This window comes from Gobio gobio (genome assembly GCF_949357685.1).
Source record: "Gobio gobio genome assembly, chromosome: 16".
Classification (NCBI taxonomy): Eukaryota; Metazoa; Chordata; class Actinopteri; order Cypriniformes; family Gobionidae; genus Gobio; species Gobio gobio.
Window position 1 is genome coordinate 22,618,430 of NC_137109.1, and position 16,828 is coordinate 22,635,257.

Sequence of the window (16,828 nt, forward strand, 5' to 3'; positions counted from 1 at the left end):
AGTAAACTTGTCAGTTGAATTGCCCGATATGGTGTCACACAGGAGGGCATAATTTTCCGTGACAAAGAAACTGGTGTTTATTACTGTAGTGACACTGACTATGGCAGACAGGGACATGCTTAATTCATAATGTGCAGTAATCTGTGTTGTATTTAGTAATAATACTGATATCTCGCTTTAGCCAAGACAAGTGAAAGTACTTGTTCAAAGGTGTACCTAATTTAGTTAAGCAGTTTGGCAAAGTCATTTTGGAAACTCTTTTAATTGGTTACACAACAATAATCTTTGCACTGACATAAATACACCCATGGACTGTGTTCAAATTATATTGTGCTGTCTACGTAGGGAGCTGCACTGGGTCTGCTCGAAGCGCGTCTGTAACGGTCGCCCTGCTGTCTAGGTAGGGAACAGACCAGGTACAGAGACAGAGACAGAGACAGAGAGGCTGACACTGAACCCGACTGAGCATGAGCAGTCGCCATTGTTTGGGCTATAGATTAGCCTTGTGTTGTCTATCTGTATTCATGCGAACATATTTTAAGTAAGGAACAGTGAATTTGTGCTATTGAGTAAAAGTTACGTTAAACTAGTAGTCATTGCTACTGTATGACTGATTAAGTGAACAGATCGACGCGGAAGAATGACAGCTCCGAGGAGTGGATATCAGCAGGTAACAAACATGATTAAACATTACTATTTTCTTCTGTAACTGATGGTTTTACTGACGTATATCGAGTCGAATCGGTTTTGATAATAATTTCTCAGACTCTGAATTGTAATCTTTTCCGAGCAAAGATGGTAATCCCAGTTAGACTAATTAGCTGGTTAGCCGCTCCTTCAGCGGCCTTCAGTTAACGTTACACAAATAACAAACCGGAAAACGGCGAGTTTTAGGTTATTAATTCTAGAATGTTTATACAATATAGTCTGTACTTTATCGAGAATAATCAATATCTAAGGTTGTCATTCTGATCATGTGTTGTAGCGAGAAACTATATTTAATCTCATGTTACAATAGTTAAAATTCATGATTTAAAAGAAGATCGAGGTGACCCTATTTATTTTTGTAAATCCTCAACTAAATCATTTGGTGACATTTATTTTTATATTATAATTTACCTAATTATTTTATATTATATAACTGCTATAATATACAAGTATTACAATAGTACATTTTAAAATATAATATGAGCGACTAAACAACACTGAGACTACAAAAGCATACAAAAAACAACTAGAGAAAGTGGAATGTTATATTGCAGCTGGTGAGGTATACGTTACCTTTGTGAAAAATGCCCATGTAAATTATATAAAATATTTTTTTTACAGATAGATAATGTCATATTTTTACATTGTAATCGTTTCATATTTACTCTCCAAATTAATGTAGAATCAACTTAAAGACAGTACATTTTAAATATTTGTTGTATTGGCATCTTTTTATGAATGAAAGCCATTATCACTGACACTACAAGCTACTGATGTCGCTATGCATTTTTTTTATATTGATGATAGACATTCAACATTACAATATAATTGAAAGCTATATCAATTTCAACATTTGTTAGGCTTAAAAATAACTTTTAATTTAAGTGAACTTAAAACAATCTTCACATAAACCCATTATAATAAATGTCATATTTACCTGTGGCATTGTTTTGTCATCATTTGCTATATCCAACCAAGTAAACCATTGAGGGTGATTCTCACAAAACTGTATTTTCTGCAAGCTTTAAGGACCATTGGAGGCTCCAAAAGGACACTAAATAACCAAATGATATAAGGAGTCCATATAATTATATTACAAAATAAATGTATGCACACCAAAGCACCCATGAAAAAAACATTACAGAAAAATGACGGAGATCGTGTTTTAAAATAAAGCACACACTGGAATGAATAATTCACTAAAACGCAATGTGAGTCTCTGATATCTCTAATGTAATCAGCCTGGCCTTCATTACATTAGCACTGTTTTGGACTGTTTGAATGAAATTATATTAAATTCGGTTACTGCAGTGTTTCCCCGAGGATTTTTTTCAGGGGGGGTAGTAGACCTCCCGAAACTAGTGTTGCGGAGCCGGAGTGTTACGGATACGTGATGTTGTCATAGACGCGGCGCGCAGTAGGCAGTACATTTTGTAAATAAATATAAACAACATTTATTTATACATCACACAACTATTTACAACACAAAAGAGGTTGGCTTTGCTTGAGTTGTTTCTCTGGATTTTGTTGCTTTTAAGAAGAAAAACCCCTAATTTTTGCCTGTTTAGGTTTGCTACCTTTCTTCATTCCTCTTCAACATTTTTACTGCTAAAGTTACTACATGGAGTTTTCAAATCCGTTTTTTTATTTTGGGAATAAATTTCAGGGCTCAATGCTAAGGATTTTTTTCAGGGGTTCAAATTTTTACTTGCCCTGGCAAAATTTTCACTGGCCTCACCACAAAAAAAAAAGATAAATAAAATAAAATGATTCTAGTATTGTTTTTGAGCCATGTAACCTTAAAGGGTTAGTTCACCCAAAAATTAAAATTCTGTCATTAATTACTTACCCTCATGGCGTTCGACACCCGTCAGACCTCCGTCATCTTCGGAACAGAAATGAAGATATTTTAGTTGAAATCTGATCCATTGACACAATGGGACGGTTCACTCTCAAGACCCTTATAAGGTACTAAAGACGTCGTTACAAAGTCCATCTCACTACAGTGGTTCTAAAATAACTTTATGAATCGGCGACAATAGTTTTTGTGCGCAAAAAACCCCTAAATAACGACTTACATAGTGATGACGATTTCAAAACAAGCTTCGAAGCGTTATGAATCAGTGAGCCGAATGATGATTCGGATTGCGTGTCAAACCGCCAAACTGCTGAAATTTGGCGATTCAAACCGCTGAATCGACTCGCTGATTCATAACGCTTCGAGGCTTCATGATGCCTAAAATAGCTTAGATGTAGTAAATTACTTTTAACGGTGGGAAAATGGTCGGCGTGGCAGACACATGGTCCAAAAGGGTTGTACCTAGTCTCTTAATGAGTCAGGGGTGTATTTTGTGCGTAACGTGCAATAAACCAATCAGAGTCTCATCTCACATTCCCTTTAAAAGCCAGTTGTGCCTGCACCATTCGCTATTTACACGGCAGAATTTGCGAGCAGAAAGACTGAACGCTTCTCCAGAGAGGAATCCTTTTATTTTTTTAATATTTAAAAATGTTTGTGTGCTACTGCGCGTCCCTGTGTGTGTAATAAGCAGAGTGTGTTAAGAATGGGCCATTGAATTGGTTTACCTGATTGATTCGTTCAAAACACGGATTTATTCAGAAACGAAACGCCGCTGTGTGTTGCTCAGAGACGCACAACATTTTTTGGAAACTATAGCAAAACAGACAATATGGTGTCTAAAAATATATAGCAATATTAACTTCTTGTTTATAGAACTGTTGTATAAAATCAATATCACATTTGGACTTCTGCTATCCGGGACAGAAATAGCACTTGTGTGATATTGCGCTAACTATATCAAATGATTTAACTATGAGATGTGTTAAAAATCATACAGAGGCATTTTAGGGCCATTCTAACTGTATTCTATACGCTCCATCATGCAGTGAGTTGTTGCCCTGCATCATGTTCGTCACCAGTCAACTTGTAGTTGTTAAGGTGAACTATGTAGGTCTGGGGTAGTTAAATCATTTTATTTGTGTTATTTTTCCATAATTAATTAATGCTTTAAATCAACACCCCTAATATCCCTTTAATATAATTTCATTATTAATATTATTGTTTGTTTGGTATTAAAATGCTACATTCATATTATATAAAAAAGAATATTGTTATAATGTATCCTTTCCAAATATCACCAGCATTGTTTGTCCTTTGTTTTGTAGTTGACCAATGAGGAGGAGTCAGGGGAGGTGCTCCAAGAGGCCGCTGATGCACCTCCACCCTACAGCAGCATTGCAGCAAGTAACGCAGGTAACAGAAGTGTGTAAATGCCTGACGGGCTAGAAATAACTCATGTGGCATTATTCATAACCTTCTACTCTGTGTTTGATTCATTTGCTTCTTGTAGCTTTTTTTGAGTACAAAGAGGATGATGTGTTCCCTAAACCCCCCTCATACAATGTTGCCACATCACTGCCATCATATGATGAGGCAGAGCGGAACAAAGCAGAGTCCACTGTTCCACTAGTCACTGACCGGGTGAGTGTTTGGGATTATTTTAGGCCTAATTATAGTTAATAAAGCACTCTTTTGACATCTTTACTTGTTCATTCACTACAGGATGAGGACTTCATTGCCAGGGAAAGCTTTGACGATACGGATCAACTGCGGGTTGGGAACGATGGGATATTCATGCTTACATTTTTCAGTAAGAGTGCACAATACTCACCATAAATATGTATACGTAGATGCCATATTCGACTGCTCTAGACATGTTGATGCGTCCGCCATCTTGGAACACTCAGCATTTCATATGCTGTCCTCACTCACAGTAAAAATCAATGGGAATCAATGAGGGTTTATGGACAAAATAAAGCTCGCGCAATTTACATATGAATGTGCATGGAGACAACGGAAAAACTTACAGCGAGCATCAGCATTTATTTCTGCTTTGACAGCCACAAGACCAGCCAAACGCTGTGAGTGTGTGTTAGAAATCAGGAATAGTGAGAGAACATTGTGCTCGGTACGTTTTTCGTCTTCAAACAGCTGAGAAAGTTTAAATCCCATCTGGCTAGCGTGCTTCCCATAAAGCTTATACATTAAGTCAGTAGGTTGACACAGTAGACGTCTTTTGTGGCTGTTCAAACACATTCGACCACATGAGCGTCTACACTATGAAAGCAATCCGGTCAAATGCATTTTCGACTACTTCTGGAAGGGGTCGAAAGTGAACAAACACAAAAGTTTTAGACCCCATTTACACCTGTATTTAGCGCCGTCCACTTGTGATCCGTTTGACCAAAATGCATCGTAATACAAAGTGTACACAGGCCCTTTGAAAGCTAAAATGCAAGTCAACCATTTAAACCATTGTTCTTCATTTGTCCTATTTTTAAATAGGATATTTAAATTATCATGTATTATTTTCCTATTATGAATTTCAATATGCTTTTATTATTTGTCTGAGCAATAACATACATTTGGTTTACAGCTTACAGCAGATTCAGGTTCATTGGATCACAGGACTCACTCTTCTGCTGTGAATAATTTGTCATCCGAATCCACAAGTTTAAATCTGCATGGCTCCTCATTGATTATTTAACGATGTCCTCATGAGATGCAGTTACCATCCGAATGCTGAGATACACTTTAATGTTGTGATATGGATTATGGATGGATTGATGAATAATAGGACTGATAGTTCGATTTTTGTACACAGAAGTGCAGCAGATATGTTAATAGCTGTTCATTTCTTTGCCTCATCAGTGGCATTCCTCTTCAACTGGATTGGCTTCTTCCTGTCCTTCTGTCTGACCACGTCTGCAGCCGGGCGCTATGGGGCCATCTCTGGGTTTGGACTGTCCCTGGTCAAATGGGTCCTGATTGTCAGGGTATGACTGGATACTATTGGCCGGTTCCACAGACAGTCCCACACTAACTGAAAGCAACTTGCACTGACACATCATGTTTTTTTCTAAAGCACATTTATAAAAGCTACTTAAATGTCTGTGAAACCTGGCCTATATCACACAAACCTTACATACTCATTACATCATAATGGTAACACTTTACAATAAGGTCTCACTTGTTAACACATTAGTTACTAACAATTAGCAATGTATTTTATACCAATTAATAATCTTTGTTAATGTTAGTGAATAAAACATTTCCTTGGTCATGTTAGAGCACAGTGCATTAACTAATGTTAAAGAGGATCTATTATGCTTTTTTAGATTTTTTTAAAAACTTTCCTTAGTGTGTAATTTAACATGAAAAAGCTCTGCAAAGTTACAAAGCACTTCTGGGAATGAACACGTCACAATATTCCTTATTTAAATAATAACTCCCAACGCAATTGCAAAATACAGGGGCAAGGCCTGGTTGAGTTGCATTAGTAGTGTGTTGTAACTCACAGTTATGATAAGGGGCGTGATATTCTTAAACACGCTCAAAGTGGTTGACCAATCACAACACACTGGTCCAGCCAACCCACATAGAGACCAGAACTAGTGCTGGGCAGTATGACCAAAAATGTATATCACGGTATTTTTCTAAATTATATCGGTTTTGCGGTATATGATGGTATTTTTTCCCCCCTTATGCATAAACAGGGCTGCGTTCAGCCCCGACAAAACGTTGCAAAATGTTTTTTTGAACAGAAACGGTGCTGCGTTCAACACCCTGTTCTGATGACGCAAGAGTTGCAACTATGGCAGCTGAGAAGGCCATTCTTTGTGTTCTTTTTGAAGAATTTTTGTAGCCTGATGAAATCGATATAAATACGTTTATTACTACATAATACATGCAATCACTGCCCTTGCCGTCCAGAATAAAAGAGAACATCCCCATCCCATTTAATTAACTTTTATCTCCTGGTAATCAATTCTAATTTAAATAATTTTATTTAGAGTTTATTTATAGTTCTTACTTTTTAAAACCTTGTATTTTCTTTCTCCTTTTTATGTAAAGCACTTAATTACCATTGTGTATGAAATTTGGTATATAAATAAACTTGCCTTGCAATGAAGTTAAAAATATAAACTACATCATAATGTTGATATGCTATATTTTTACTATAAAACTCTTACGACAATCATGTCTTCTAATATCTTCAATTGTTGCGTATACGGAGCTGCAGCGGACACACTTGTAAACAACTTCACTTGGGCCCATTGTGTCTCTTTAATACCGCGTGGTTTATATACATGTTGCTGCTGATTGGGCTGACATATTTGAGAAATGAGAAAACGTATCTCAAACCCGTTGCACACCGTTTCCAGGAAACATGACGTTCAACTGGAAACCGTAGCAAAACGTTGCACACAGGTTTGAGCTTTGAACGTGCCCCAGGTGTTAACCACATTTTCTACTATTTGAGAGAGGAAATACTGCAGTAGATTGACTAGAATGCTCTATTTTACTGTCATGATGAGTGAATATTGTGGAAGATTCCACACTAGAGTTAATACACTCTCATTACAGACACCTGAATATTAAAATATGACCACGGAGAGAAAAAAAGAGTTGAGGGCACCTTAAGCATTTAAAAAATCTAACCCTATATAACAACAAACTGCCAAAACGAGGGAGACACGCGGAAGAACATTTAAAAAGTCTAAGGATATTTCAATACATTTAAGAGCACTACAGTCTCTGAACAAATGACACACGTCAGTTTAACACAGAAAGAATAAAGCAGTTAACGTTACTTTTTTGCCCATTCTTCTTTGAACTGTCTGTCTATTTATTGACTTACATCGTCTTTCGTGTAGCAGAATAATCCATCGTGTCATCGCGGTCGTGATCAGACGTCCGGTTGTATCAGTGTCCTTTGCATACATTTCATTTGAAGAAGACGTGATGAAATATGTGCGCATACACGCTGCTGGTTCATGTTTAGAGCACTGGAGTATATGAAATAAGTCCATAAAAAAACTTAAACGCGCTCGCTCCGGTCTATATATGTGCTATAATATGATCCATGTGGAGAACGTTGTTAATCTCATCACGGCGCTCCGCACAGAAACCGCTCTCTCGCGCGCGCGCCGCGTGTAGTTTGAATTCTCCGCTGTAATCAAGGGCTGAATCCGAAATCGCCCCCTATAACCTCAAATAGGGCATTATTTGAAGGGACAGCCATTTGTAGTGGTGAACGAAACCATAGTGCATTCATTCAAGCTCATATTGCACCGCAATAACGAGTGTACAGCCGATGTACACACAACGGTTGTCCGAATTCACTCACTTGTTTTCATTCACTCCTTCAAGTGAACAATAAAAGTGGATAATGTAGGGAATAGTGAATGAGGCTTTAGGGGCGATTTCGGATTCAGCCATAGGCTGTAATGCGATCTCAGCTGTGATCTCACTACAGTGCAACAGTGAAACGGGACCCCTCTCAAACAATGACGCGCTGCGCAGAGTTCAGAACGTTGTTTAAGTGACGTATACCGGTATTGCGGTATAATCAAAATTCATATTATAACAAAAATAAATACCAGTATTCGGTATGAACCGGTATACCGCCCAGCAATAACCAGAACTAAACCAGGGGTGCAAAGCTCAGTTTAGTCCCTACCCTGCTCCAACATACTTACCTGAAGATATCAAATAAGCCTGAAGGACTTGATTAGCTGGATCAGGTGCGTTTAATGGGGGTGAAGCACAGCAAACTTCTGTATTCTGTAAAACAGGTTGCATCGCTTCCGGTCTTTTGTATGTGCTTTGATAAATATAGAGCTGTTTTACTCAAGATGCCTTCAAAGGAGCGAGATGAGCACAATCCATGTCCATCACATATGCAGATTCATATTTATAAATAAGCGGATGCGATGAGACTAAAAGGCCGAACATCACATGAACACTATAGAGTTGAAACCAAACTCTCCTCCTGGAACTGAGCTCGGCACCCCTGAACTAAACCGAGCGTTACTGACAGACTGGGAAGATGTGAAAAAAAATATTTTTTTGAACATCCACGCATGAAAACCTGTTCTTGTAGTCCCCAATAAACAAAATCAAGACTTTAGAAAAGGGCATATTATGATCTCATTAACAGATATTTTGTTAATAGTGAATTTTGGTATTGTTCATTTAGTTCATGTTAACTAATGTGTTAACACTGTCCGGCCAATTGGGTTTAAATAGGTAAATGCTTAAGAGTCTATGACTGGATCATTATTGCAGTGATTATTATATTTCTAGCATGTTATATGTTTGGCAACAGTTCTTCTAACCCTAATTGATGGAGTGTAGCTTTTCATTTCTTAAACAACCGTGTAGGATCAGCATCATGGCCATATTCATCAATCGAGGTTCAAAATTGGCTATGTTTACATGCACAACATTTGTTTCAATCGGACTGAAATCGTTCCGATTGATGAATCTGAAATCTGAATGTAGCGTTTACATGAACGCTAAACAAAGTGAACGGGTTGATATCTTCAAATTGGAATAGATTTTTTTGACATGCGCACACTGCACAAATATGCAGAGTTTCCCGCTGTTTGCACATTATAACTATTCTCCTACATTGGTTCTTTATTTGTTTTAAACAGCAGACTGGTCTTAAAATGGAGACATAATTTGATTGAGCACATGAACCGTTTTGCTGTGCTGCTTATATTTAACACGCAGTAAAAATGCCCCTCCCCGCGCCCATCTGTGGATGAGAATACGAAACAAGGACTGGTGGGACGTTGTCCTGCTCCATTTCACAGACGCTGAGTGGAAAGAGAATTTGATTCAACAGGATGAACAGCTTGTTCCTCACGTCATTTCGTTATTACGCTATTTCTGTCGTTGCACATGCGCAGTTATTGCAGTTCCGGTTTTAAATCCGACCAAGTGTTTACATGTCCTCTCGATCGGATTAGAAAAGGAATAAACCAACCCTTTCAATCGGATCGAAATTGATTTTGGATTGAGCTCAATCAAACTGATTTAGGTGTTTACATGAAGGCTTTTCAGTCCGATTGAGCCATCAATCCGATTACTAATGGATTATTGGGTTGCATGTAAACGTAGCCACTGTGAAATAATGGTTGGGAGGGAGCATAAAGAATCATTTTCACACATGAATTGGCACCTCTGAGTCTAGACCTTAAATTCACTGAAAGTCTTTGGGATGTGCTGGAGGAGACTTTACAGAGTGCTGGCCTCTTGCATTGTCAATGCAAGATCTGGACCAACAATTGATGCACCTCTTGAAGGAAATAAATGTTGTGATGTTATTTCCATCAAGAGGTGCATCAATTTATGGTCAAGATGAAGACTTTCAATGAACTTAAGGTCTGATATAACATGCTAGAATCATCATAATCGCAGCAATAATGATCCAGTCATAGAACATTTGCCTATTTAAATCCGAACAGCAACTGCAGAGCAGTGTATAATGTTAACAAATGGATCCTTATTGTAAAGTGTCACCATCGTCATAAATCGTGGCAGTGGATTAATGTTTAAAGTAGTTGTATTTTTGTTTTGTTTTATTGCAATGTAATAAATCGCACTCAACCTTTTCTCTCTGTGATTAACAGTTTTCTACCTACTTCCCTGGATATTTTGACGGCCAGTACTGGCTGTGGTGGGTTTTCCTTGTTGTAGGTGAGTGTATATTTGCACATTAGTGTATATAAATGTTTCAATTGTTCGTTCATTAAAAAACAAAAAAAGAATATAAAATGGAATATATCCTTAAAACTAATGTTATTTTGAATCCATCCAGGATTCCTGCTGTTCTTCCGGGGATTCGTTAACTACTCCAGAGTTCGCAACATGGCGGATCATTCCATGTCCACCCTTCCTCGAACCCGCGTTCTTTTTATCTATTAGGTAAATTATAAGAACATATTTCCTGGCTTTTAGATGGGTTTATGTGTGAGCATTGCATTAGGGGGAAACGAATTAAGACAACCTTTCTGTGATCTAAATGATTGTGGATATGACATTAACATGAAGGTGAAGTATCTTCTCTTTCTGATTTTGGGAATAGATTAAAAATCTCAGGATAATTGCAAAATGAACAAAACGGCAAAAGTCAAAGCGAGCCGCCTACAGCTTTTTTGAATCTTCAGGACATAAACAACAAAGAAGAGTACATCTGCTTCAGACGCCCTTGCATTTCTCAGTTGTTTGCACAATGCAACTAATTACATTGGCATTTTTACTAAAGGATACGAGTTCCTCCGACCGTTTATCAGTGCTTAATTAAAGTGTAGACGTACAGTATGCATTCATTATGGAGTTTGAACTTGCTTACACATGCATGTATTTGGCATTTCAAGTTCCAGTTAGCGGTGATGCCATCAGAGAATCTGTTTTTGTCAAATTCACAGTCACTGTTTGTTTCTGTGGGTTTTCTTTTAATTTGGGGGGGGGGGGGGGGTGTAATTTTACTTTGTGGGTAAATCTAGTAACCGAACTTTCATTTGCGAACTAGAGAATGAGTATGTATATACAGTATACGAGAAGAGCGATATTAAATGTTATAAAGATGCACTTTTAAGATGTAAACAGAACAACTTCCAGGTCCTTGTAAAGCCATGAGCATATTAGGGCAAAGTTCATTCGAGATTATGTAAGCCTGTTTCAAATTACTCTCACAAAAAGGACCAAAATACTCATTAAAATTAAAAGCTAAGCCTAGATTCAAAGCAGTGCGATATATTAAACGGCAAACTGATTCAGCATTCAAGCACACCTTAATATGTAATGCGCTTAATCAATCAATGATCTGGTGTGAATAATAGAATGTTTTATGATGCCAAATGTAGCAGTAGATCTTTTTGTTTTCATTGAAGACTTCAGTATGAGATAGTGCTTCACAATATGTTGTTTGTGATTTGTATGTTTTACACCTGTCAAGTAACTTTTAATAAATGTAACATCTATGGCAACACAACCACAGATCACTTGGTGCTTTTGTCAGTTATCTACACCATACCACCACCAGTTCGGGCTCGGTAAGAGTTTGGAATGGTTTAGAAAGAAGGCTGCATTTATTTGGTCAAAAATGCAGTAAAAACAGTAATATTGTTAATACTTTAAATTATTATGATTTAAAAGAAACACTTTCTATGGAGGCTTGTTTCCGTCATGGAGTAAAACATGAAGGTAGCTGCAACTTTTTATATCACAACTATGACGTTTTCTCGCAATTGTGAGTTATACATTTAATTCTGAGAGAAAAAAGACGTTCGCACAATAACTTGCAATTATGGGTTTATAAAGTCTGAAATTTAAGATATACAAGTTTGCAATTGCGAGGAAAAAAACGAATTGCGAGATTAAAAAGTCCCACAAAATGTATTAATTGGTGAAAACAAGCTTCCATAGTTTTTAGTATTATAATATTGTAAAATGTAATTAATTCCTTTGATGGTAAAGCTGAATTTTCAATTGTCTTCAGTGTCATGTGATCCTTCAGAAATCATTCTAATATGCTGGTTTACTGAAACTATTACTATCAAATGTTTAAAACAATATTTTTGTGGAAACACATTTTTCAGGATTATTTGACAGCATTTATTTGAAATGGAAATGATTTGTAAAAGTCATTACTGTCCCCAATCTGATTGGCTTTTGAACATTTTACTTCACATTATACTGTTTAAACACTCATTGTCATCATTTTTACATCCTCAGTTGATGATTGCAGACTTTTACATATAAATGTATTCTATTTTATATATAAATCAATTAAATATAAATCTATTATGTGTGTTAGTTAAGATCAACTCCGTTCATTTTGGTGTCTTATGTATTGTCTTGTCTAATTATAGTAATGTTCACCTTTCATTGATTTACAGTTATAACCATAAATGAATATTTCCACGACTCGACACAGCACAGCTCACAAATTTATTGTTTAACATGATCCAGAAAGGTTCAATGACACGGCACTATAATCTTGCTATTCCTGTGTTGTTCATAAAAAGAAAAAGAAAACAAGCATGATCAGACAAGTTATTATATATGAATAAGAAAAAACAATATGAAATGGCAAAATAAAAATGTTACTAGGCTATTACAGTAGTGTTTTTTTTTTTGTCAGTGCATATTTAAATTGTTCATTTTGACAATGTTTATATCCTAGAGTTAGTAAACTTCTGTCTACATATATTGTATATTATACTGCGTTCACGCCATGTCATGATTACCGTAGTCTCAAGATGACAACCTGTGATGTTCCACTCGTAGCTTGGACTGGGAATTATGCGCTTCTATGGTAACCCTATCAATGCCTAAATAAATCTGAAGTGGTCACATGGTACAAGTAGGAGCTTACAAGCTGTAATTACGAGCTCTACGAGGAAGAGAACAATTTTTACAAGCTGAAATCTCATAATTACGGTAATTACGCCGTGAACGCTCCATTTCTGCCATAGCGAGTTAGAAGCGGTTTATGTGTAGTTAGTGGAGTAAACCTGTGACTTGACCGTGGATTACGTTTATTCTATGTGATTAATATATTTATGATCAGTTTTCAGGCCTCAGTCCTTTGCCTGGGCCACCTGTCGCGGGAGAAAGAAAATAGCTTTCTGTCCAATGTGTGTCCTTGGGCCACGTTTCATTTTTCCATTCTTTTTTATTCCGACATACCAGTTTTCGCCATGTTTTTGAGACTGATATGTGTTGTAGTGGTTTTCCTCCATCCTCTCCAAGAAATAACTTTCATCCGTTACTAATGACTGCAAAGACAGAAAGACACACATAATAGTTGTGCAAAATGCTGATTTATCTCTTTGTATCAGAAAGGTTTCTTTATACTTACTGAAGCATACAGCTTGCCATCTTCATTCATGGAGAGAAAAAGTCCTGCCTCTTCTCCTTCAATGACCACCACTCCTGGACTTGTTGCTTTTATGCGCAATATGCCTTTAAAACCACACACACGGATACACATGAAAGGATTACTGAAAATTATACAGGACAATTGCAGATTCCAGAACAGTATCCCACATACTGTACAGCATTCCATGATAACAAAAGATCAAGGACAAATGTTTTCTGGGATGAAATTAAAGGTTTCAAGTCAGATGATTAACCAGACCATGTCTTATAGCAATTACAATTTTAAATTCAGGTTACAAGTTTATGTACATGGTTTATGTAAAATAGAGATGTCTTTTTAATATACACAAACCACTGAAATGTGGCATTATTATAGTATACAGTCCATTTTGGGACAGAGTTACGAAATTTACAGAGTAAATTTAATTATAAAATGTAACTAATCCGTTAGAGTTACTAAGAAAAACTGTAATTAAATGAGTTACTTAGATTACAAGGGGGTTAAAACTGAATATTTTCTGTAAAAAGCTAGGATATGTTGAATAAAAAATAATTCGCTTCTTTGCCTGTTTTTGATGTGTAGGTTCCTCCTTTCATTTAAAGGCCGTTTAGTAAGGCGATGCTATTCTGATGCTTTTGATTGGTCCTCTTGTTCGAATTTGCAGTGCCCCACGTCTGAAAATTACATCAATCCGCTGAAAGCCCCCATGGGCGAGTGATAAAGATGTGTTCCTCTATTGGATATTAAAAAATAATTTCATCCAGAAATCTGTATTTAAAGGGTTAGTTCACCCAAAAATTTTAATTATGTAATTTATTACCCTCATGTCGTTCCAAACCCATAAGACCTTCGTTCATCTTCGGAACACAAATTAAGATATTTTTATTGAAATCTGTGAGCGTTCTGACCTCTCCATAGACAGAAATTACCACTTTCAAGGTCCAGAAAGGTAGTAAAGACATCGTTAAAATAGTCTGTGTGACTCCAGTGGTTCAACCTTAATTTTATGAAGCGACGAGAATACTTTTTGTGCGCAAAAACAAAAAAAAATAACGACTTTATTCAACAATTTCGTTCTAGCCTGTGCCAGTCTCCTACGCTGTTTACGTTGTATCCTGCGCATGCGTCGTGGTGCTCACGTGAACAGCATCAGCTGCCGTAGATCTCGACAGCGCTGCACTATTTGCAATGTAAACAGCGTAGGAAGTAGAGGAGGAGAAGACTCGGAGTACACCTGACAAGAGATCAGAGACCATTCCTTCATACTGAATCTCTCCAGATCCATGTTGGTGCTTCTTCTCTTCAGTTCAGTCACTCATTTTCTATAGGGTTCAGGTCAGGGGAATGGGACGATTCTCCATCTGTGATCCTTGGAGAGTCTTTGTCCACTCAAACTCTCCCCCTCTCGTGCATTAGGACGATATAGACACACATCCTCTTCCAGGCAGATTTGTAACATCTTTAGTTGATTGGAACTTCTTAATTATTGTCCTGATGGTGGAAATGGGGATTTTCAATGCTTTAGATATTTTCTTACAGCCACTTTCTCTTTTGTGAAGCTCAACAATCTTTTGCTGCACATCAGAACTATATTCTTTGGTTTTACTCATTGTGATGGATGATTAAGGGAATTTGGCCTTTGTGTTTCCTCATATTTATACTCCAGTGGGACAGGAAGTCATGGCTGGACAATTTCATGTTCCTAGTCAGCCTGATGTGCTAATTTGTTTTTTAATATTTATGGGAATATACTTCTTTTTAGATATTAAAAAAATATATATATCTGAGTGCCAAAAGATTTTTCACTTTCAATTATTTTACTACTTTTTTTTTTTAAAACAAAAGATCAAAATGATAAACAATGCAGATCTTTGACTCTTAAAACAACTGTATAGTTCTGTCATTTTTAACAAGAAAAAATATTTTCTGGACAAAGCAAAATATAGTCTGAAAGTAACCTTTTTTTAAATGAAATTAGCTATATTTTCATTCTTAATTATGCATGAATAAATACACTATGAGCCTACTTTATTATTTTGTGTACTTATTATTTCTTATTATATAGCCTCATTATTATCATTCATTTGGGAATCTGCTAGCATATCCACCAGCACACACACACACTTCGGCTTCTATTTAGCATCGATATAGGCTACTGCAGTTTCCTGAACTCCTCCTGCGGAGAAACACGGTGTCATAACGCTGTGAAAACGAGTCATGCAGCTTTAGCCTACTCACTGTATATGTTTTCCTCTCGAGCTCCAGCCACTGTCCCGTCCGCCAGGATCTGAAGGTGATATCCTCCATTCATACAGTACAGCCGCGTGAGCTTCTTATAGTCGGGCGGGTTGAATTTCACTGCAATATCGGCCTCAGTCATCATGCCTACTATTCAGTGATGTATTCTGATCTCAGCCCTGTCTGAACACAGAAAATGACCGTGACTCAAACCTAGCGAGTTGCTTGCTTGCAGTTTTTTAGGACAGCTGCCTCGCAACGTGCATACGACGGCCGAAAATGCTGTCTAGAAAGGCAGCTGTTTGAGACACGGTTAATGCTGAAGCGGCGGGGGTTTGTATTCATTAACCGGGACTTAACTCTTGCCCGGGCTGTTATTTTGTTTGTTTTTTGAGTAATGAATATCAAGAAGTTACTCCATTTTCTTTTTAAAATGGCTTACTGCATGCTGGTCACACACTGTAATTTTCTACCTCTATAGGTAACATTTTATGGTTACACCATGTTAAGGTGCCATTGTTACAGTGTAATTTTATATGCAAGTACTGATTAATATTAATTAACTACATGTAGCTACTTACTATAGGGTTAGGATTTGGTTGAGGGTGAGTTGCATGTAATTATGCATAATTTACTTGCAGGAATTTACACAGGAATTACCATGTCACAAGGAGTGTAGTAAACATGTAGTAACATGTAGTAAAATAAAGTGTTACCCATTTTATTTTACACCGTCCTTATTACACATGTATTTACTGTAGTAATAGGGGTATAATTACCTGCGTCTAACCCTAAATCAAACCTTATTCCTAACCTTAACCCTATAGTAAGTAGCCTACTTGTTAATTCATATTACTCATTACTTAAATGTATAATTACACTGTAACAAAGACACTTGTACACTGTAACCCCACTATAATTACCAGACAAATTTTATTTGTCATAAAATCAATTCTCTGCCCTTTTGTCTATATTCAGTTACATTTGAATTATGTTGTGATTATTTTATCTTACATGATCACATTAGTCACATCCTCCAAATAAGTGGTATGACTAAAAAAAAAAACAGTCCACGTTTTCCCCATTCACCATGATTTTAAATATGGGCATGTTTGATCTTG

At 36.8% G+C, this 16,828-nt stretch overlaps 2 protein-coding genes across 2 annotated transcripts; one reads left to right on the forward strand and one right to left on the reverse strand.

The window, feature by feature from the left end:
• The first annotated feature begins 418 nt into the window (after positions 1-418).
• Positions 419-11,576, forward strand: ndfip1 (Nedd4 family interacting protein 1). Its single transcript, XM_079838205.1, has 8 exons — positions 419-670; positions 3,895-3,982; positions 4,080-4,210; positions 4,292-4,379; positions 5,441-5,565; positions 10,213-10,279; positions 10,401-10,507; positions 10,668-11,576. Exons 1-7 carry the CDS (start codon positions 641-643, stop codon positions 10,505-10,507), a joined length of 636 nt encoding a protein of 211 aa, XP_079694331.1. The 5' UTR covers positions 419-640; the 3' UTR covers positions 10,668-11,576.
• Positions 11,577-12,516: 940 nt separating this feature from the next.
• Positions 12,517-16,161, reverse strand: fgf1a (fibroblast growth factor 1a). Its single transcript, XM_079838206.1, has 3 exons — positions 15,708-16,161; positions 13,449-13,552; positions 12,517-13,365 (listed from the first exon to the last, which is right to left on the reverse strand). Exons 1-3 carry the CDS (start codon positions 15,850-15,852, stop codon positions 13,168-13,170), a joined length of 447 nt encoding a protein of 148 aa, XP_079694332.1. The 5' UTR covers positions 15,853-16,161; the 3' UTR covers positions 12,517-13,167.
• Between the last annotated feature and the right edge of the window lie 667 nt (positions 16,162-16,828).

What these genes read in the sequence shown, in the direction of transcription:
- ndfip1 (XM_079838205.1), top strand. Translation starts at nt 641, where the DNA reads ATGACAGCTCCGAGGAGTGGATATCAGCAG. An exon ending in ATTCATGCTTACATTTTTCA is followed by an intron (nt 4,380 to 5,440) that starts GTAAGAGTGCAC and finishes TTGCCTCATCAG; the next exon opens with TGGCATTCCTCTTCAACTGG. An exon ending in GTGGGTTTTCCTTGTTGTAG is followed by an intron (nt 10,280 to 10,400) that starts GTGAGTGTATAT and finishes GAATCCATCCAG; the next exon opens with GATTCCTGCTGTTCTTCCGG.
- fgf1a (XM_079838206.1), bottom strand. Translation starts at nt 15,852, where the DNA reads ATGATGACTGAGGCCGATATTGCAGTGAAATTCAACCCGCCCGACTAT. An exon ending in TCGAGAGGAAAACATATACA is followed by an intron (nt 13,553 to 15,707) that starts GTGAGTAGGCTA and finishes GTGGTTTTAAAG; the next exon opens with GCATATTGCGCATAAAAGCA. An exon ending in ATGGCAAGCTGTATGCTTCA is followed by an intron (nt 13,366 to 13,448) that starts GTAAGTATAAAG and finishes CTGTCTTTGCAG; the next exon opens with TCATTAGTAACGGATGAAAG.